A 20,900-nucleotide genomic window follows, 5' to 3' on the forward strand; every position below is an offset into this window, starting at 1 on the left:
TTACAAGTAAGATGCATGATTGTTTCTATCACATGTATGTTTGTTTGTTTCCCTCAACTCTTATGCTTGCTAATTAACCTTGTTAGCCAAAGACAGGTACTGAGAGGGAATGCTTCTCGTGCATCCAAACCTGAACCCAAACCTATGCCATTTGTGTCCACCATATCTACCTACTGCATGATATTTTCTGCCACTCCAAGTATTACTTTTATTCTCTTTATATGATTTCAAAACTGAAAAAGCTCTAGCGCATGATTTAATCCCTGCTCCCCTCTGCGAAGGGCCTGTCTTTTACTTTATGTTGAGTCAGTAAACCTATTTCCCTCCATCTTGAGCAAGCATTCGAGTTGTTGTGATCAAACCATTATATTGTGATTTACTTCATCATGTCTTTTACTTTTCCTTGTTTAGTACAAGTTTTATCTGAATGAATATAGCTTTGCAAGTTATCAATGATTATGAGGAGACTATTATGATTGAGTATGCAAGTTGTGCAATATAGATTTTAATATGAGAGCATTGCTCGATAGATAAGTATAACCTTGTTAATTGTTCTCGACCAAGAACGAAGTTTGCCATCACCAACTATGATTTCCTATGCACCTTTATTTGTGATTACCTTATACTTGTTTCAAGTTGAGTTATATGAGGAAGTTGTTTACTATAATAGTCTTGCGTGAATGAATATGATGCTTCTTGTCCGTATTTTATCTATCGACTCTTCACTCCATAAACATGTGGTCTGTTTGCGAGTTCAGTTTCGCTTGGGGACAAGCGAAGTCTAAGCTTGGGGGGAGTTGATACGCCCAATTTGCATCACTATTTTATATCATAATTTGCTGTTATTCATTGATATATTTCATGTTTGGACACAATACTTATGTTATTTCATCTATTTTGCATGTTTCATCATTATTGGAGGATCAAGCGCCGGAGCCGAGATTACTGCTGGAAAAAGCACCGTCGAACGCAATATTTCGGAAGATCAAGCTGTGGAAGGAAATTATACCAAAAATCCTATTTTTCCGGATGACGGAGAAAGCCGGAAGGGGAGCCGAGAAGACCCAAGGTGGGGCCAGACCACAGGCCGGCGCGACCCATGGCCTGGCCGCGCCACCTTGTGGTGTGGGGGCCCCACAGCCCTTTTCGCCTCCTTTTCTTCGCGTACTCCTTCGTCCCGAAAACCTAAGCTCCAGAGGGTACGTCGCGAAGAGCCACGGCCGCCTCGCGGGGCGGAGAACACCAAAGAGAAAAGAGCTCTCCGGCGGGCGAGGAATCCGCCGGGGAAATTCCCCTCCGGAGGGGAAATCGACGCCATCGTCACCGCCATCGAGCTGGACATCATCTCCATCACCATCACCATCATCTTCATCATCATCACCTCCGTCTCCACCGCAGCACCTCGTCACCGCTGTAGCAATTTGGGTTTGATCTTGATTGTTTGATAGGGGAACTCTCCCGGTGTTGATTTCTACTTGTTATTGATGCTATTGAGTGAAACCGTTGAACCAAGGTTTATGTTCAGATTGTTATTCATCATCATATCACCTCGATCATGTTCCATATGATGTCTCGTGAGTAGTTCGTTTAGTTCTTGAGGACATGGGTGAAGTCTAAATGTTAGTAGTGAATTATGGTTGAGTAATATTCAATGTTATGATATTTAAGTTGTGGTGTCATTCTTCTAGTGGTGTCGTGTGAAAGTCGACTACACGATACTTCACCATTTATGGGCCTAGGGGAATACATCTTGTACTCGTTTGCCAATTGCGGGGTTGCGGAGTGACGAAGCCTGAGCCCCGTTAGTATATCGATGCGGGGAGGGATCGCGGGATCTCGGAGTTTAAGGTCTGTGGTTAGATTTATCTTAATTACTTTCTTGTAGTTGCGGATGCTTGCAAGGGGTATAATCACAAGTATGTATTAGTCCTAGGAAGGGCGGTGCATTAGCATAGGTTCACCCACACAACACTTATCAAAACAATGAAGATTAATTAGCCGTATGTAGCGAAAGCACTAGACTAAATTCCCGTGTGTCCTCAAGAACGTTTGGTCATTATAAGTAAACAAACCGGCTTGTTCTTTGTGCTAAAAAGGATTGGGCCACTCGCTGCAATTATTTCTCTCGCATTTTACTTACTTGTACGTTATTCATACTGTTGCATCAAAACCCCCTGAATACTTGTATGTGAGCATTTACAGTGAATCCTTCATCGAAACTGCTTGTCAACACCTTCTGCTCCTCGTTGGGATCGACATTCTTACTTATCGAAGATACTACGATACACCCCCTATACTTGTGGGTCATCACCCCTAATAGAATGAAACTTAACAAAATATTTACCATGTTGTGTAGAACTCTAATACTAGTAAATCCATACCGCCTTTGGGGAACACTTGTCTCATATAAGCACACACACACTTGAGCTTGTCCTCTTTCTGCATAGAGGATTGGGTTTTCTCTCATTGAGAGCATTTATTACTTTCTGCACTTTATTTTATTGCAAACTATACACTCAAAACACCAAAAACCAGTGCATCTTTATATTGTTTGCTTGTCAATCCTGCTAACCAATACCTTCAGCTCCTCGTGGGTTCAACAACCTTTTTTTATTGAAAAGTACTACAATTTATCTCCTACACTTGGGAGCCATCACTCGGTTATCTCTATAGCCGAGTTTACTTTCCTTGTGATAGCCCTCGTGCTTGAAGTACTTATATCTTGCTATCACTTGTGTTCATATATGCTGTGCCTAAGCAAACCTATCTTGCTTAGCTTTAGTTGTTGTGATGCACTTAGTTGAGCCTAGCATATTTAGGTTTTGTACATGTAAAATAAACGTTAGTTTAATTCCGCATTCTTACAAGTCAAATCCATAATAGTTTTTAAAACGCCTATTCACCCCCTCTAGGCTCGTACTTTCAAAATAACTGTCATATACATCACCTTTGGCCCAAAAAAAGGATCCAACATATGATGTAGATGTAAAAAACAACCCAACAATTTTACATCGCGATGCAAATTTTGCAATTCCCCACCCACGTGAGCTCCCTGTGCTGTCGCCAACCAAATCCCGGCCATAGATCCCTTCCTCGTCCACCCCAAGCGTCCAACCGGCCCTCCTTCCGCGGCTGCAATACCTCCAAACCCTAGCACCTCCCTCCGTCGGCCGGTCTTCGCAGCACCGCACTTGAGCTAATCGTTGAGTGCAACCTCTACTGCGTCGTCCAAGATGAAGGGGCCAAAGGCTTGGGCAAAGCCCAAGACCATCGGCTCGAAGAGGCCAGCATCGACGGGTCGGTGCCGACCGTGCCCATCCCCCAAAGAACAAAGAAGAAGGCCGTCGGGGGGCATGGAAAGAACCACGAAGACACCACCGTCCAGTTTGTGGTCCTGCATCCGCCGCCGCCGTTGTCTATTGTGGAGGAGCCGACGTTCTCACTGGCGCCGTCGCCCGTTAGCGACCTTGTCGATGATATGACCGAAAGGTAATTTTTTTTCCTTCTTTAGTTTTGCAAGATCAAATGCAATGTGTCTAATGCAATGTTGCAATGATTTACGGTATTTTGTTGTTTGTAGCCTCTATGATGAAGCATTCTTGCAAATGGAGAGACCGGTTCATCGTTGCGTCATCAGTGGCTTTGCATGTTTGTCAAACTATGTTGTTTGTCTACGTGTGCTTGTCAAACTTTCCGTATGTTTATGTCTATGGTGAACTATGCTATTCTTGTTGAACTATGCAATATTTGAACCTGATGATATGTTTGTGTTGAACTTGATGTTATGTGTGCGCTTGATCTTGATCTTAATTCGTATGTTATTTTACCTTATATATGACATTTGTTTTATAATATTCATCATATTGCATCCCTATGTTGCAATGAGAGTGGATTTGGTGTTCAGATGGGTACGTGCGCACACATCAGCCGTCGTTGGATTGGCTTTAAGATTCTGTCATCCCACTTTCTGAACTAACGGTGACATACGGTGTTAAACAGAATGCATGCGAGTGGGATCCGCTCAATGGAGAGAATAAAAAAAATATGCATATAGTCTTCCTTTTGTCCATACGTGTTTTGCCGTTGGAACTCTTCCATCGATTTCTCTCTCTCCACGCGCGCATGGCCTTTCTCTCCGCCTGCGCTGGCGCTGGCCCTCGTCGGAGCTCGAGCAGGCCACCTCGTCAAGCCTCGCGATTAACCCCAATATTTGGCTGGTTTGAACCGCTCCAGCGTGGGTCTGGCAGAGAATCAGCTTCGCCCCTTGTTTGGGATGCTTCCGATTTCTTTCTCTCTCTCCAATTCCGCTTGATGCGCGTGGATGTGTTGGGTCGGTTCAGCGATGTAGAGGAATTCGAGCATGGACGGGCGTTACGCAGGTAGAGGGCCAAGCGTAAGTGCGCCGCCGCCCTGGCTCGCGGGTTGCCGGGCCCTCCATTGTAGAGGAGGTCGAGCGGTGCTTCCCCTCAATCGAACTCGCCCCCTCTCCAAAATTGAACACGAGCAGACCACTTCCGCCCAATCGGAACGACCGGGTGGTAGGTTCCTCCGCGCGACCCTGCCTCTGCCTCCCTGATGCTCCACGACGGCGATGAAGGATCCCAACCGAATCCGGCCGGGAGGTGATGCTCCACGATGGGATTCAGGCCGGCGTTGGGAGCGTCGAGCGGTAGGTGGGGATGTGTATAGGAGGTGGGATATGGTCAAAAGGCGAGCCAAGCTAGTACATGTGATTCTCCCACTTAACGTTTATTTAGACGGTGTTAGACACGTGTCGAACAGCTAACGTGTGCTCACGTACTCATGGGATCACCGAGTTTCATCCGAGGTTGCAATTGTGAAATACTATACGTTATGAAAGTGGTGATGTAAAATGCATCATCTGCTAGAGCATATTCCGAGTACATGTAATATATTTTACATCATCTAGATTCTATGATTTTTTTTTTGGGTGATGTAAAAAAACTAATAATATATAATTGCCAAGGTAATATTTACCCCAATGTTTCCATTCCCACCCACGACCGCCTCTCCAATAATACTCTTTTCTCCGGTCGTCGCTGACTCGCTGTTTTGCTTTTCCTGCGTACCCCGAAATCCCCTCCCCCATCTTCCCTGAAAAAATCAAAAATCCTCTTCCCCGTCGGCCGCCGGCGAGGTACTTCTCTATCCCCCTTCCTCTTCTTCTACCGCGGAGGCTGTCTCAATCAGGAGGCACGCACGCCATCGCTCGCGAGGCGCAGTTCAGTTTTCTTTTCGGCACAATCCCTAGCTGCTTGTTCCCGTCGACTCGACTCGAATAAAGGGCATCCTTCTAGAATCGCAAGGGGGATGCTTTTGGTGTTTCGATTTCTGTCTACCATGGCGAATCCTTAGCTAGTACTACCATCTTTGATTATTGTGGGATTTAGTTCAAAAATAATAATACCAGATGTCCCATAGTGTGATCGAATGGTTGCCGTCCATGCTTCACAGATTTCTCTGCGCGACCTTTCACGCCATATCGAGTTCTATGCATCTCCTTTGATGTGGGCTGATGTGGTTTTTAGCAGATATGGATAGTCGATTATTCGGGAATGATGGTTCACTACCAAGCCCACGCCTTAATACTCAGCAACGTTGTTTTCTTTGAGATGCTCACATTTTAATGCATTGCAGGGTCTCAAGCACTCTTTGCTTCTCGTGCCTTCTACCACAATGAAAGCTAGCGAATCCAGAAAGGCGAGGTCAGTGACATCTCAGTTTCTTAACTGCTTGTTCCAAGTATTATCTGATGACGCTTGAAAGTTTAAAAGTGCCGTCAAAATGATTGCAGAGGCCGTGTGAAATGGGATGAAGAGAACCTGAATGATATTGAGTCAACCAAACCTGAAAGAGAGAAAATCACCGAGCCTAAGACACCGTACCACCCCATCATTGACGAAGATGAAGGTATGTGATCTGGAGCCTGCACACAGAATCCTGCCTTTCTATCATATACTATATCGCATGAAAATCATTCCATATAGCATGCATTCGATGATTACTTCTGATACTAAGGACCTGTGTCACCAGAAATATGTATTGAAGAGTCGGTGGATAAATCATCTCGGGCTGACGCCATAACAAGTGCCTTGATGGAAGCTGTTTCTAGTGGAAAATTTTCAGCAAGAGATAATTGGGAGTCATGTGGTAATGAAGAAGAAGCTGTAAATCAAGACAAAGGTTTGTCTTCTGCAATGTTTTATTAACGACCATTGGACCAGATATCCATTTCACTGCCATCTTATCATTTTGAGCAGTACTTGATATTCTTGTTCTTATGTTATTCCTTGTGATTCCAGTTGCATACAGTCTTAATATATCACATATGCCACACTCTGTTTTTGCTTGTTACAATGCATACAGAAAAGATGAGAAAATGACAGGGATAATTCAGTTGTATGCCTACGGTGCTGATAAATTTATCTGATACCATGATCTGCACATCTTATGTGAAGTGTCACTTATTGACTGATTTAATTGCTAGCTTCAGACGCTATTTACAATTCACCCTGTTACCAACATACCATGGTATACTTGTCATGTGAATAATACCAAGCCCATGACCTTTCTTTAGCCAGCTTGCTTTTGTGCAGTTCAATCATGCTTTTATCTAGTCATGTAAATCATAGTACCAATTTAAGCTCGAGCCTTTTTCTAGGGTTTGTCTATGTCTCAGTCCACTGAGATTTTCTTAAGTCTTCACCTCAGAAAAGTGCAACCGCAGTTCAAAGAAAAGTGCAACTAGAAATGAGTTGCACTTTTATTACACTGGTTGCACTTTTTTTGGGTGACTGAGACATAACAATTTCTCAATCGACTGAGACATAGCACAACCGTTTTTTTATCCTAAAAATCCTGGTTGCTTTTGTGCTCAGTTCAATCATGTTTTGATCTAATGAAATCAAAAGTATGGTGATAATAAACCAAATTGTCTGCTCTTGATAGCAAGGAAATCAGTAGGTTAGTGCTTCCCAATGCTTCAAAATCCGAAAATCATTGTCTACATATATGTGGGTAGTAGCTGCAACACGAATGGCTTAGCCCCTTTTGTTTCTTCCCATTCAGTTAATCAGAAGTCACTGAACAATGAACATCTGTACGAGAGATTTAACACACCTAGAATTAGAATTAGTAAGGTGCGCTGCTGGTGCTTTCGGATCTTGATTACACCGCATGCTTCTAACAGCTGGCTGAGACAGATGAACATAACCCAACTTGCATATACTGGCAATAAAATGAGATTCGGAGAAGGAGATGGTGGTGTTCATTGTTCAGAGCGTGAGGCTGCAGGACTTGTTCGGCCATCGTTATAGCGTCGTTGTAGACGTCCAGGGTTGAAGAAGACGTAGCCCAGCACGCACTCCAGAACCCACTCCGGGTTCAGAGCCCTCGACAACCGCCGGAGGCTCGCGTTCTCCGTTTTCATCTGCTCCTCGACCAGCTCCGATCCCCAAGGCCTCGACACCCGCCAGAGACCCATGCCGTTGAGGACCGCCAGAAACAGATTCACAGCCGAACACGCCTTCAGGCCTTCCCTGGAGTAGGCGCACCTGAATGTCTCGGCCCTGGCCACCCTCACCAGAGCCCACGGTGGTGGCCTGGCGGCAATGACGGCGGTGGTGGGACTTAAGCCATTGCTTATGCGTGCTATGTGGGGGGAGGGATGCAGTATATGATGGAAGCAGAAGAGCCAAATGAACTGTGGTCTATCGGTGGGAGTTTTGGTTCTCAGCTGGTACCGTATTTATACTCCATGAACCATGATCATGGGTGTAATGGGCAGATTCCTCCTGAGATATTCGGCAGGGTTTTGCACAGGGGAAACGAGTCCAGACAAATTGGATTAAAGGAAAGCCAGCAGACCAAGCCACAGGTATGAGAGGTTTGCAAGCCACAAGTATACGACAAGGCCTGTGGGTAGCGATAGGCGAATTGGGCGCCTTTAGCTCAAGCCATAACGGCCCTCTTGCACTCTGTAGCTAGATATATACTAGTCAGACAACGAGATGACGAAACATACCTGGAAAGCCTTGGCGTCGCCATTCCTGCGGTGGCATCGACCTCTGTGGCGGAGAGGCGATGGACTGAAGCTGCCCATTCATGAAGGGACGGAGGAGAGAGCGCAGCACTAGCGACCAAAATAAAAAGATGGAAACCGGGTTCAGATTACATTAAGTCTAAAAAAATGAAAAATTATCTTATATGTTCTTTATCTAATCAGTTGAATGTTTAAAACGGGATGTTTGCTGATGAACAAGGTGAGTTGCAACCTGCAACGAGTTTTTCAATCTCTGGTTCGAACTCTGGAAATACCATCTGACATTTATTATCTTTCGTTCATAAGCAGAAGTCCTAAACATGCTCATTTGCAGATTTTGAAGAACACCGGAAGGCTCACTATGATGAATATCGCAAGGTGAAGGAACATCTTCAGAAGGGAACCCTGTCTGGTGAGACTGATGAAGATGTGAACTCCAAAATGCCAATCAACAAACCATCGACATGTTGACTACTGGTTGGAAGTATTTCAGGTTGGAAGGATTAGGTTCATTAGCTAGCGTTGAACTGAAACTGCTCCATGTTTTCCGGTCCAAGAAACCTTGTCTTCCTTGTAGCCTTTTATGTTCGGTGAAATTTTGGCATGTGTGTAGCTGAGAGTTCATGGTGATGTGAATGGAAATAATATGTTGGCTATTCTCTGAAGTATCTGAGTGAAGTGTTAAACTGATATCTTTGTAAATTGCTGAACTTGTGCATCTTTTGAGGTGCCCCCTCGTCGTTGATGCTAACTCCGCCACTAGAGGGTATGGATGGATATGCCAAAAGTTGACGGTGATAATATCCAGAGATTACAAGTCAGCTTGATCCAGCTGTTGTTTCGAATACGAGTACTGCTGGAAAATGGGCATTTCACTGTTATTTTCAGAGAATTTTTTGTTTGCAGCAATGTCTATCCATCTTTGGTCAAAGGGTTTATGTAGTAATTTTGAAGGAGTGAAATCCTTAGGATGTGTGGGTTGTTTGATTTTGTAGGTGTTTTCAAAGGGATTTTGTAGGTATTTTGAAGGATTGAATCATATGGTATTACCAATCAACCTTTTGGACACTGTATCGTTTCCCCCTAAGCCCAAGGCTTTAGAAACATGCGAGTTTTCGGAAAATTCAAAGGGGGAGAAATAGTGTGAAATTACTTTCATGTCTTGCTAGACATCGTAACATAAGTCAAAAGAAGGGTTCAAAGATACACCCATTTTTCTACCTGATCAATTACTTTCAAGTCTTTACTACTTTCTTTGATCCACAAAAGCATGTCATATGTTGTCCTAAGATTAATTAAAAAAACTTGTGCCTCTATTGATAATTTTAAGCCGCGCAATGGTGCTTTACAAGTTATCAGAGGCTGGTTTGCATACCGTAGAAAGAACCCTTTAATTTCCCTCATTTTCATGGAAGATGGAGATATTTCATTTCCAGGGGTCTATTTGTGAAAAGAAACAAGATAAAACCCCAAGTCCAAAGTCCCAAACAGCTTCACCCTCACCTCCCGTTTACTCTGTCCTTCACCCCTCTCCGCCCGGCGCCTGGCTTCCTCGGCCGTCCGGCGGCGATGACGAGCGTGCATGCAGCCCCGCGCCTCAGCCTCCGCTTGGCCCCGTGCGAGTCCCGTGGCAGGCTGCTTCCGCCGTGGAGGCTCGTCCTCTCCCCTTCCTCCTGCAGGTAAGCGCGCTTCCCTGCTCGCTCGTAATGGCATTGGTTCCGCTACAAGTTACCAGTTTACCACATGTAGAGCAGAAATAGGAACTTGTGCGAATTTTCCTTTCGGTTATACAGTGTGGTGGATGTCCTGCAGTTGGAGAGAGTGGGCTGGCGCAAATCTTAGTCAAGATTTTTAACACTATCATAGTAAAACGTATGGGTATAAATTAGTACTGTATAAGCAGATGATAAATGGTCGATTTAGTTTACTAGGGCCCGATTAGAATGGCCTCAAGAAAAAATGTGTGGCATAGTTTATTGGATGTGCTCCCCCCGAGAAGGAAGAACCAAAGAGGCCGAAACGAAAATCCACCAATCTGTTGCCAAACATTAGGCATTGTTCTATATATGTTTACTCTTGTAAGCTTTTCTTACCATACTTCAGTTGTTACTGATAGCCGTCTTCTGTTTATACAGGCTTTACACTCTCATCTCCAGACAACTTCCCATTTGCAATGCACAATCATGTGAGGTTATCTATTTATCCCTTAACATATCTCCTCCTTGGGAGTATGTGACATACGCATGTTATATTTATGGTCTGCGTGAACTCTATGCGTTGCAGATGCTGATGATTTACTGGTAGCTAGTGCGCAAAGCACCACGACTGCTCGCTCAAGGTTGATTGCTGCAGAAAGGGAGGAAGCGAAAGCTGTGCTATCTCTGTTCTTAAGGCAGAAAGGTTTGAGAAGTGCGGTAGCTGCACGGATCGCCAACAAATCAGATGGATTTGTTGAGCACCTCATCTCAAAGCTCCAGATTGCTTACAGATCTCGATACGCTGAAGGTTTGCGTCGTCAGTTTGCTGTTTGTATACTTGTGTTTTGTTGGTTCTGAAATTTGCATAACGTATTTTTCTTTAGGAAGGGAGCTGAGTACACCTGAGATCAGAGATGCTCTCCTTCCATATCTAGAAGCTCTTTCGAAAGAGCATGGAGATAGCTTGGTCGAGGTGGTGGAGAACTTCCCTGATCCTTTTGCCGCAGAAAGGGAATCCTTGTCTTACTCAATGATACTTACACCAACGAGCTCAAATAAGCAGAAGGCGGTTGCTCGAGTAAGCACACCAACCTCAGAGGGAGCCCTCCCTGAGCTAGTGCTCTACTTATTGGACTTGGGCATGGATCACGAAGAAATAAAGAATGTCGTGCGCAAGTTCCCAGCATTCGCATATTACAATGTGGATCGCAAGATAAAGCCCCTGGTGGAGCTACTGCTTGAACTTGGTGTGCAGAGGTCAAGCATACCCGGAATCATCAGGAAGAGGCCTCAGCTATGTGGAATCAGTTTGACAGATAATCTGAAACCTATGATGTCCTATATGGAGAATATTGGTGTCAACCAGGCTCAGTGGAGCAAGGTGATTTGCCGGTTCCCTGCATTTCTCACATATAGCAGGGCGAAGGTGGAGATAACCGTGAGCTACCTTACAGAACTAGGAGTTTCTAAGGAGAACATTGGCAAGATCCTGACACGATGTCCTCATCTCATGAGCTATAGTGTCAACGACAACCTCAGACCAACTGCTGAATACTTCCGGTCGATCGGGGCAGATGCTGCATCTCTTATTCAGAAATGCCCCCAGGCTTTTGGTCTGAACGTAGAGTCGAAGCTGAAACCAATCACACAGTTTTTCCTGGACAGGGAGTTCAGCATCGAAGAAATTGGCATTATGGTAAATAGATTTGGGATTATCCACACACTCAGCTTGCAAGAGAATTTGCTTCCCAAATACGAGTATTTCCTGACATTGGGGTACCCAAGGAATGAGCTTGTGAAATTCCCGCAGTACTTTGGGTACAGCTTAGAGCTGCGGATAAAACCTCGGTATGCTCGGATGACTGGTTGCGGGGTGAGGTTGATTCTGAACCAGATGTTGTCAATCTCAGATACCAGGTTTGAGGAAATTCTACAAAAGAAGTCAGGCGGATTTTGAGATGATCATAATTTAAGATAAGTACGAAGTTGGACCAAGTTTGCTTCAAAACAACCGGTTGGTAGCCTGGTGCATCAATGAAATTGACATGGAAGGAGATGGATATGTACTTCGCCATGCACTCTGTAGTTGGATGACGGTTGATGGATGGTGCAGCATTTAAAAAATGAGCAATTTTGATATATAACTACTGGTGGCTAGGTAGCTAGTTTAGGTCATTTCAGTTTTTCTTTTCCGTCAGGGTAGGTATTATTTGTTAGCAATACCAAATGTTGTTGTTACCATTTGGTACAGTTCTTGTTGCCCGCTTATGTTCTTACTGATTTACATTTTATGAACTAGACTTTGTTGCATCATGTGTTATGCTCTCTTTGTTCATTGGCAGCTTTTAGCTTAAGTAAAATTTTCAAGTAAATTGCTGTGTCCAGTTCTGTGAGAGAAAGGAAAAGTCCTGGCAATACGATAGGTTCCATGCAGATTTGTCACTCCCATTTTCCCTTTAAATTCGTCCTGACATTTACACCTTGATGTGGTGCAGCTGGAGGTGTTTAGTACTGATCCTTGCCTGTTTGCATGGCATTCCTAAGCCAAATTTGCACCAATCTTGTTTTGCAATTCAGCATCGTAACAGGAGCGTCCAAAGTTAGTGTTGGTCAAAAATCGGTGCTGTAATAAAAGGATGGCTGAATTTGTAAATTTCGAAGCATGCTTCACCGCACTGCCTGCGTTGACATGAACTGCGTGTATCGTTCTGCCAATATGCTTAACAAAGAGATTGTTCTGCCAATATGCTTAAGAAAGAGCTTACACGTAATAAATCACAATTTGCACATAATTCAGACATAGATACAATGCACAACATCCCCTCACTAGCGTTTCACAGCCAAAAATTACTTCTGTAACAAAATAGATGATTACATCTGTAAACTTTGAATGCTCAGAAGAGCTTGCAATATGGTCTCGAGATGATTACATCCAACTTCTCGTATCAGTGAACTTTCTAAGAAATAGATCAGTGGCTGTAGACAATGGTTGTACAGTTGTACTTGTACATCACAAGTGTCACCGAACACATACATGTTCAGTGCACCACCAGAACCTCAGGTTTAGCCTTCACACACTTGATATCACCCATTCTAAGCTAATAAACATCACATCAATCAACATGATTGAAGGGGAGCGTTTCAGCATTTCCTTTTTTTTTTTTGCATCAGATCTTCTAGGATTGCGCCAAGCTTGCACATCACTGCACAGACCTCACACTTCAGTACTGAGTGCCCGAGTCTCAAAGCCATGAACGGTAAGGATTTGACAGCAATCAACCTAATAAAAAGAAAAACATAGCAGATTAAGAGATGATGTGACTATATGGCTGTGTACATAAAGAAGGCAATAAGCTCAAATCACAATTTCACTGATGCACCATGATTCATGAAGAGAAACAGCTCATCAGATTATCAGGAAAAATTCCTCCAAACACAATCAGGAAAAAAAAAGACCAGGAACAGGGTATAAAAGATCATGTTCCAGCCTACAAAAACACATTCCACGGTGAACGAGGTGCTTGGGTTGCACAGTAATAACAAGTCACCAAGTCAAATACGAATATTTTAGAAACGGGATCACTAATCAGGAACTATAAGCATTCATTTGTGCAAAGCTGGATTACACATAGTTTTTGAATATCAACTTGATAGGTCAAAAGAACATTCACAACAATTATCACTTCAAGCAATACTCTAAGCTGTAGGATTTAAATGGTTTTTTAAAGGAAGCACAAAGTGCTATCTCAATGTGAATGACAACTCATAGGCAGAAAATACAGAATAGCTAACTAAATGAACTACTTTCCGACACAATTTAATAATAAGCATGAAACCATTTATCACTGATATGGTGGACCAGTGGGTGTATATAGTTTTGACATATCGATTTACTGCTTATGCTCATATTTCAGCATATGAATGATCTTCTAACGAATACAATTGCTTATTTGGAGCATGATACCGAATTTCACCAGGTTCAACTTATTAACACACAGTATTCACGTCTAAGGCCAAACCATCAGACCATATTACAAATTTAACTCAGGCTCCAGCAGAGTATTCAGCTGTCGATACAATGAATTTGAGCAAAACTTTCAAAACGCAAGCACACACAAAATCAATAATACAATGCAAATGACAGATCACATGTTGCACGGCCAAACATGCTTTCCCTGATGCACCATGGTTCATGAAAGTAAAACAGCTCATCAAATTATCAGGAAAAGATCTTCTAAAAAAGATCAGGAAAACACACCCCACAAGTTAAAAAAAACACCCCACAGCGAACTAGGTACTTGAGTTACACTTTTTAAGCTGAATTGCATGCATTTTAATATCCAACTTGATAGGTCAAAAGAACATTCACACTAATCATCAACTTTAACCAATATTAGTTGTACAAAGTGCTTGATAGGTTTCAAAAAATTTAAAGGAAGCACAAAGTGCTTTCTCATTGCATAGGATAACTCACCGGTGTAAATACAAAATAGCTGCAGTAAACTTAACTAAATGAACTACCACAACTATGAGATACGGTTTAACAACATAAGCCCACAGACCATTTATAACTAATATAACAATGTATAATGAATCTGACACTATAATTTGTTGATCACACTCATATTTCAGCACATGAATGATCTGCTACTAAAACAAATGCTCGTTTGGAGCATGTTACCAAATTATACCAGTTTTAAACAAGATTTATAAAGACAACTAATCAGGGCAGCAAATCAAATAAGCAGTACACACGGCCAAACCATCAGACCATATACAAAATCAACTCAGGATCCAGAAGAGTATTCAGCTGTTGATACCATGCCTTTGGGCACAATTTTCAGAAAACAAATACACACACACAGACAATCAATAATACAATGCAAACGATAGATCGCATAATGCACAACTGAACAGGCTTTACTTCATAAAATTGAACCGTTTGCAGCATGAAGTTACTAACAGTAAATGAGAACAAACAAATTACACGGCAACCAAAGATATCTAAAGCAGTCTTAATGGTAAAGTATCATGGATACATGCCTAGTCAAGAAGACTACATCAGTTAAATAATTTACTAGAGCCAAGATAAACAAGGACATACTTCTCTCCTAGCGTTGCACGTTGAGCATCTCCTTAGCCTCCTTCTGCTCGCCTTGCAGGGTATCGCTGGTGTACTTGCTGAGCAGCTCCTTCTTCTTCTTCTCTAGCACCATCCGCTCGATTTCCTTCTCATCAGGAAGAGGCACATGCGCGATAAACTCCCTGCCAGCCTCTTCGCCCCTCTCCCTTTCCATCTTCTCCTCCTCCAGCCTCCTCTCCTCCTCAACCTCCTCCTCCACCTCCTCAATCAGCACCTCCCTAGCAGTCTCCCCACCACGCCCACCTGCCGCAGCCACCTCGCCACTCACCACATTCTTCATGGCCTCCCGGCGCACCTTCTCCACACGGTGCCACTCCGTGACAACCTCGTCCCTCATGCGCTTCTCGGCAGCGGCCTCAAGGGGCTCAAGCACGCCGTCCTCATCGTCATAGTATCCGTAGTACCCGGCGTTGATGCGCTTGTGGATTTCGTAGCGGGTGCGGCGCTTGCGGACCTCAGGTGGCTTGTCGAACAGCTCGCGGACGCCGGGGAGCTTCTTGGCCGCGCCGAAGTAGCGGTAGCCCGGTCCGCGGCCGGAGGGGTTGGGGATGGCGACGATGTTGCCGTCGAGGTCGGTCATGAGCGCGGCGTTGGAGCTGCGGGAGTAGTCGCGGCCGCCGAGCTCGAGGATGCGGCGCTCCCAGTGGCCGCGCTCGCGGAGGAGCTTGTTGATCTCGTCGTTGAGGTCCCGCAGGCGGTGCTCGCCGAGGCCCTCGTTCTGGATCTCGGCGACCTTGACGCCGATCTCGCGCAGGATCTCGCCGCGCCAGCGGTCGGCGTCGGCGAGGTCCCGGCACTCGGAGGCGAGGTAGGGCCGGCGCTCCCGGGGCTTGCGCTTCTCATCCTGCTTCATCGTGATGAAGCGATTCAGCATGGACTGCGCCTTCTCCTCGTTACGAGCCATGGCGGCCGGTGGTGCGGAGGCGGCCGGCGGCGGCGGCGGCGGCGGCGGCGAGGTTCGTGAGCTTGGGGAAGGCGAGGGTTTGGGGAGAGGGGAGGCGGGCGAGTTCGATTGAGATTTGCGGGTTGGGTTAGCCGGTCGGGCAGTCGGGTTCCTGGTCGGTTTGGCGTGCGACGAGGATTCGATCGCTCGACGCGCCAGATTAGTGGATTGCAAAATTTAGTTTTCGTTTTGACTTAAAATAAATAGTTTTCGTTTTCAGAAACATGAAAAATTCATGCATTTCAAATGCGTAACAAAACATAAACCAAATAATTCAGCTGTTGGTTTACTCCCATTTTCTTCTTTGCGAAACACTTTTTTTTTTGAACAGGTAGAGGAGTCTCGAACGACCCGAACACTGCATCTATACGGTAGTTGGTGGAGTACAATTTACATGAAGGACCTCTATAAAAACTAAAAGTATAGCTAGGCTCTTAAATTTTGCACCAAAGACCCTAGATAAAAAAATGAAAAAAAGCAATCAAGCCCAGGTCTTCTTCTTGCTCCTTCTCCACCGGAATCTTGCTGCAGCAGCCGAGCACGGTCAAGCACTACACCACCAAGGACTAGGCCACTTGGAGTGCAGCAGCGGAGCACACCGCATCAGAGCTAGAGGACCTCCATTTCGACGCCAAGGCCTGGAGGTTGAACAGAACCTCTCACCAGCAGTAAAGCTTAACATTGCACACAAATGTTGCCGGCGACAAGGAAGGGAGTGGCTACCCTACAACCAATGGAGAGCTGCTGGACGGCTGCGGCCATTGAAGATGCTATTAAGGATGAACTCCTGAAAATCTTCAAGGATGCGGCCATGAAACCTGGCCCTTTAGTTTCAACACAAAGCAGAAGCCATCGATTCCCTCGTCGGCCATCACCATGATGGTATGTAGAAGGAAGCAACAACCATGTGGCTGCCAAAAATGAATCGCCCCCAAAAGATCTAGGAAACCGAGTCCCGCTTAACTTCTCCTCCCCAACCACCATGGCTAAGATAAGAAAGGCACGGGGAAGCAGCAACACACCAGATCAAAATTATTCAGCAAGAAGGAGATGGGGACATGGGAGAAAGTGTGGCTGAAGCTACCACTCGTTATGGAATCGGCATGGAGGTGCCATCATAAGATCTAGCAGCATCCACACTCCAACCTTTGACCTTGCTGCTACGCATAGGAGAAAGAGGAACCAGAGATAGAGAAGCCACAAATCTAGATCTTGCCGCCACTTTATTCGCCGGGGAGGAACTAACAAGAAACAAAACCTACCACTACTAAGAGTCAGACCTATCTCCCACTCATCGTCGGCAACCATGGCCGCCGGCAATGGGAGGAAGAGAGGCTGGCGGAGAGATTGAGGGAAGAGCTCAAGCGAACAAAGTCTCCACAGGGTTATTCTCTGGAAGGTGAGAGGCGGAACCGGCCAGACAGATTGATCCCTAAAACACATTGTATAAACACAAACTATTCATATGTGTAAGGGTACATTGCCCCTATGTGTGGTTTTGGTAATTAATGACAACCCCTATGGACTAATGTTTTCATTGAGTTTATATGAAGGAATATTCCATAGGTACTACTTGTTCTCCATGTGTTGGATTCAAGTATGGATGCCATGAAGATAAAGGTATACCTTGTGTATTGGCATCAAGATCATCGGTTTGAAGATACATATGTGATATGATCAAGAAGAAGAAATAAAGATGGAGTTCTTATGTGGAACTCAATATTAGCCATGCTCTATCTTAAGTGAGTATGAGAAGATACAAGGTTGATTTGGGCAAGTTCAAGATGAGCATCTCAAGTGGATCACATGCTTGAAGCTTGCCGTCTATTGGTGATAATGGACATGTGAAGATGTACATCTATGGAGCTTTCCCATCATGGTGTATGGGGGAGCATTTGTGAGTCTTCACAAAGCAATATTGATCAAGTGAGGCATTCCGGCTTGTGTAGAGCTTGAAGAGTTATCATCAAGATCAAGCGGGATGCGCAAGACAAAGGTATGACCTTGATAGGTTTTCCTTTTACCGGTCTCAAGGTGGTTGATGGGAGACCGGATTATAGGATACATAGCCGCACTATTAAGAGGGGCTTTCGGTTGGGTAACTTGATCACATCGTCTTAGGGAGCTCAATCCTTTGCATACTTTGCATATCCATATTGCTTCTTGGTGTTTCTCTGTGTGAGGTTCTTGAGCTTGTTGCTAGCTTTACAACAAGCCCAAGTTCATCGAAAACGGAATCCGCATGCATCTTCTATTGCGTTTTCGAGTTTGGACGTCTTCACCGTTTCTTGACGGTGGGAGACTCCCTCTCTAAAATCATCTAAAAATGTTCTATGAAGAGTTTCCATATTTCCAGTTTTTGTTGAGGTCTATTCGTCGTTACCTTTCCAACAAAATTGGTTTCAAGTCAATCGGAGTTCGGGAGCATTAGTTATTAAAGAAAAAGGAAAAAGGAAAAAGAAGAAAAGAATAAAAGAAAAAAAAAGGAAGGGGGCAGCCGGCCGGACCGGCTCAGCCGCCGGCCCACCCGGTCCACGACCGGCCTGGGCACCGGTGCCATCCGGGCGGAGTCCCGTGGGCCTGGTCGCCCCATCCGGCCCAGCACCCGGTCACCGACCGGGCCGCCCGGTGCTGGCTCCGGCCGGACCGGCCTCCCCGCCGGCTGGGCCTCAAAGCCACTGCGCGGCCCACCTTCCCCAGGCGCTGCCTTGCTTATCCGCCGCCTAGCGCAGCACGCGCCCCGCCCGGCTGCTGGGCCGGCCGGACCGGCTGGGCCGCCGGCTGCCTCAGCGCAGAATCCGGTCAGCCGGCCTGGCAGCCGACTGGGCTGCTTTTTGGAGTTTTTTTTCTGCCCGTTTTTCTGTCTTTTTCTCCCAACAGTTATTTTTCCACTTGGGCTATAAATACCTTTCTTCCACCTTGAGCCTAATGAGTTCTTCCTATTCTCTCTCCTCCATTGCTACTATTTGAAGAACTTGCTCTCCCCCTTGATTCCTCCAACCATTCTTGCTCATATTTGAGGATTTGAGAGAGGGGATCTAGATCTACTCTTCCACCAAACCAATTCTTCTCTAAGTGAGGGAATCTCTTGGGATCTAGATCTTGGAGTCTTTGGTTGACTTTCCCCTTTGTTCTTCCTCTCCAATCTCATCCTAGCATTCGTTGCTTTGGTGGGATTTGAGTGTGAAGGACTTGAACACCTCCGGTGTTCTTGCTTTGCATCATTGCATAGTGTTGAGCTCTCCACCACGATTTGTTCGAGTGAGAGACCGTGAGCTTGTTACTCTTGGAGGGTGACCTCCTAGTTGGCTTGGTGATTGGTGCTCCGGTGATCTCTTCAAGAAGATTGTGAAGAGGCCCGGGCTTCTCCTTCGTGGAGCTTGTGAAGTGGTTGTGGAGCTTGCCATCTCCGGAGCGGAGGAAAAAGATAACCATAAGGAAAGGGCCATTATCCTTCGTGGGTGTGGTTCGGAGAATAGGGTGAGCCTTCGTGGCGCGGGGAATCCTTCGTGGGACCTCCACTCCTCCAAACGTGACGTACCTTGTTGCAAAGCAAGGGAACACGAGAATACATCCTCGTCTCCGGGTGCCTCGGTTATTTCTATACCCGAGCTCTCTTTCCTTGTGATAGCCATCGTGCTTGAAGTACATATATCTTGCTATCACTTGTGCTACATATATCTTGTGCCTATCTTGCTTAGCTCTAGTTGCTATTGTTACACTTAGTTGAGCTTAGCATATTTAGGGTTTGTGCTTGTAAACTAAACGATAGTTTAATTCCGCATTCATACAAGACAAATCCGCAAGAGTTTGTAATTGCCTATTCACCCCCCCCTCTAGGCGACATCTCGATCTTTCAATTGGTATAGAGCAAGGTCTCTCCTTGTTTTAGGCTTCACCGTCTTGAGAGTAAAGATGTCGGCTAGTAATTTAGTGCACAATGACACAATTATCTTTGTTGGCACAAATTATCATTTGTGGCGAAATTGCTTGCTTTGTAAACTTCGGACCTTGTGTCCAAACATTGAGCAATTTCTAGATGTAGGTTTTTCTCCTCCGATGGATTCTCAAAATCTATCTTTAGAGGATGAGAAAAACTTACATCTTGAAGCTCAAGTATCTAATGAGCTTTTATTCTCTTTGAGACCCGATTTTCGTAGGTTCTTGATATATATAAAGCGAAAATCGTCTCATGAGATGTGGATCAAGCTTAAGGAAATGTTTGGTGGATCCACTTCTCATTTGGTCGGTGGTGACTCCGAGGAGCTCTCTTCTTCTTCACATCATGAAGAGCTCCAAGTTGCTTCCACCTCCGGCCGTGATGAGTCATCATCTTCTTCCACTTCACCAACGTGTTGCAAGACACAAGGTAATGATATGGTGAGTGGTGAGGGAAATTGCAATGTTGATATTGTGCTCAATAGTGATGACTCTTCATCTCTATCTCATTGCAATGTTTTCTCTTTGGACTTAAACACATCTTGCATTGAAATCTACATGCTTGTGTTGATAGTCCTTGCATATCATGTGTAAATTGCTTACATAGATCTCATGAGGATATGCTTGCCTTGTCTTGCTTCCATAATCAAAATGTTTCTATTTCCTCTAGTTGCTTGTTGACTAACATTTTAGAGGAAACCGAATACTCTATGGATCAAGACATGATTTCAAATGAGGATTCAAGAATATCTTCATCTTCATCCTCCGGTATGCACATGTGCCTTATGGCAAATGGACCAAAGGTATCTCCTACTTTGACTCCTAACACATCCTCTAATGATGAGAGTGATGATGATGATAATGATGAAGAACATAATATCTTGGTGCATGATATGGCAATGGTATATGCTTCTCTTCGTGGTAATAAAGAAGCTCGTGCTTATCTCGAACACTCTATGGATACCTTGAATAAATATAGGGAAACCATAGTGGAGTTGGAGTCCCATGTTGAAAATGGGGAAATGAGATTCACTCTCCTCAAGCATGAGCTAAAAGATGAGAAGCATGCTAATTTCATGCTTACACAAAAAATTGAATCCTATATGCATGAAAATG

General features: G+C 44.8%; 3 protein-coding genes across 3 annotated transcripts; 2 read left to right on the forward strand and 1 right to left on the reverse strand.

Annotated features, from left to right (window-relative positions):
* Positions 1-5,045: 5,045 nt before the first annotated feature.
* Positions 5,046-8,727, forward strand: LOC124693237 (protein phosphatase inhibitor 2-like). The gene is made up of 5 exons (XM_047226705.1): positions 5,046-5,158; positions 5,659-5,726; positions 5,816-5,931; positions 6,055-6,204; positions 8,397-8,727. Exons 2-5 carry the CDS (start codon positions 5,698-5,700, stop codon positions 8,531-8,533), a joined length of 432 nt encoding a protein of 143 aa, XP_047082661.1. The 5' UTR covers positions 5,046-5,158; positions 5,659-5,697; the 3' UTR covers positions 8,534-8,727.
* Positions 8,728-9,631: 904 nt separating this feature from the next.
* LOC124690742 (transcription termination factor MTERF5, chloroplastic) lies at positions 9,632-12,072 on the forward strand. Its single transcript, XM_047224088.1, has 4 exons — positions 9,632-9,741; positions 10,198-10,247; positions 10,346-10,567; positions 10,644-12,072. Exons 1-4 carry the CDS (start codon positions 9,632-9,634, stop codon positions 11,714-11,716), a joined length of 1,455 nt encoding a protein of 484 aa, XP_047080044.1. The 3' UTR covers positions 11,717-12,072.
* Positions 12,073-12,586: 514 nt separating this feature from the next.
* On the reverse strand, positions 12,587-15,831 carry LOC124693238 (pre-mRNA-splicing factor ISY1 homolog). The gene is made up of 2 exons (XM_047226706.1): positions 14,864-15,831; positions 12,587-13,039 (listed from the first exon to the last, which is right to left on the reverse strand). The coding sequence occupies exon 1, from the start codon at positions 15,804-15,806 to the stop codon at positions 14,871-14,873; it is 936 nt and encodes a 311-aa protein (XP_047082662.1). The 5' UTR covers positions 15,807-15,831; the 3' UTR covers positions 12,587-13,039; positions 14,864-14,870.
* Positions 15,832-20,900: the final 5,069 nt, after the last annotated feature.

Source organism: Lolium rigidum, chromosome 2 (assembly GCF_022539505.1).
Source record: "Lolium rigidum isolate FL_2022 chromosome 2, APGP_CSIRO_Lrig_0.1, whole genome shotgun sequence".
Classification (NCBI taxonomy): Eukaryota; Viridiplantae; Streptophyta; class Magnoliopsida; order Poales; family Poaceae; genus Lolium; species Lolium rigidum.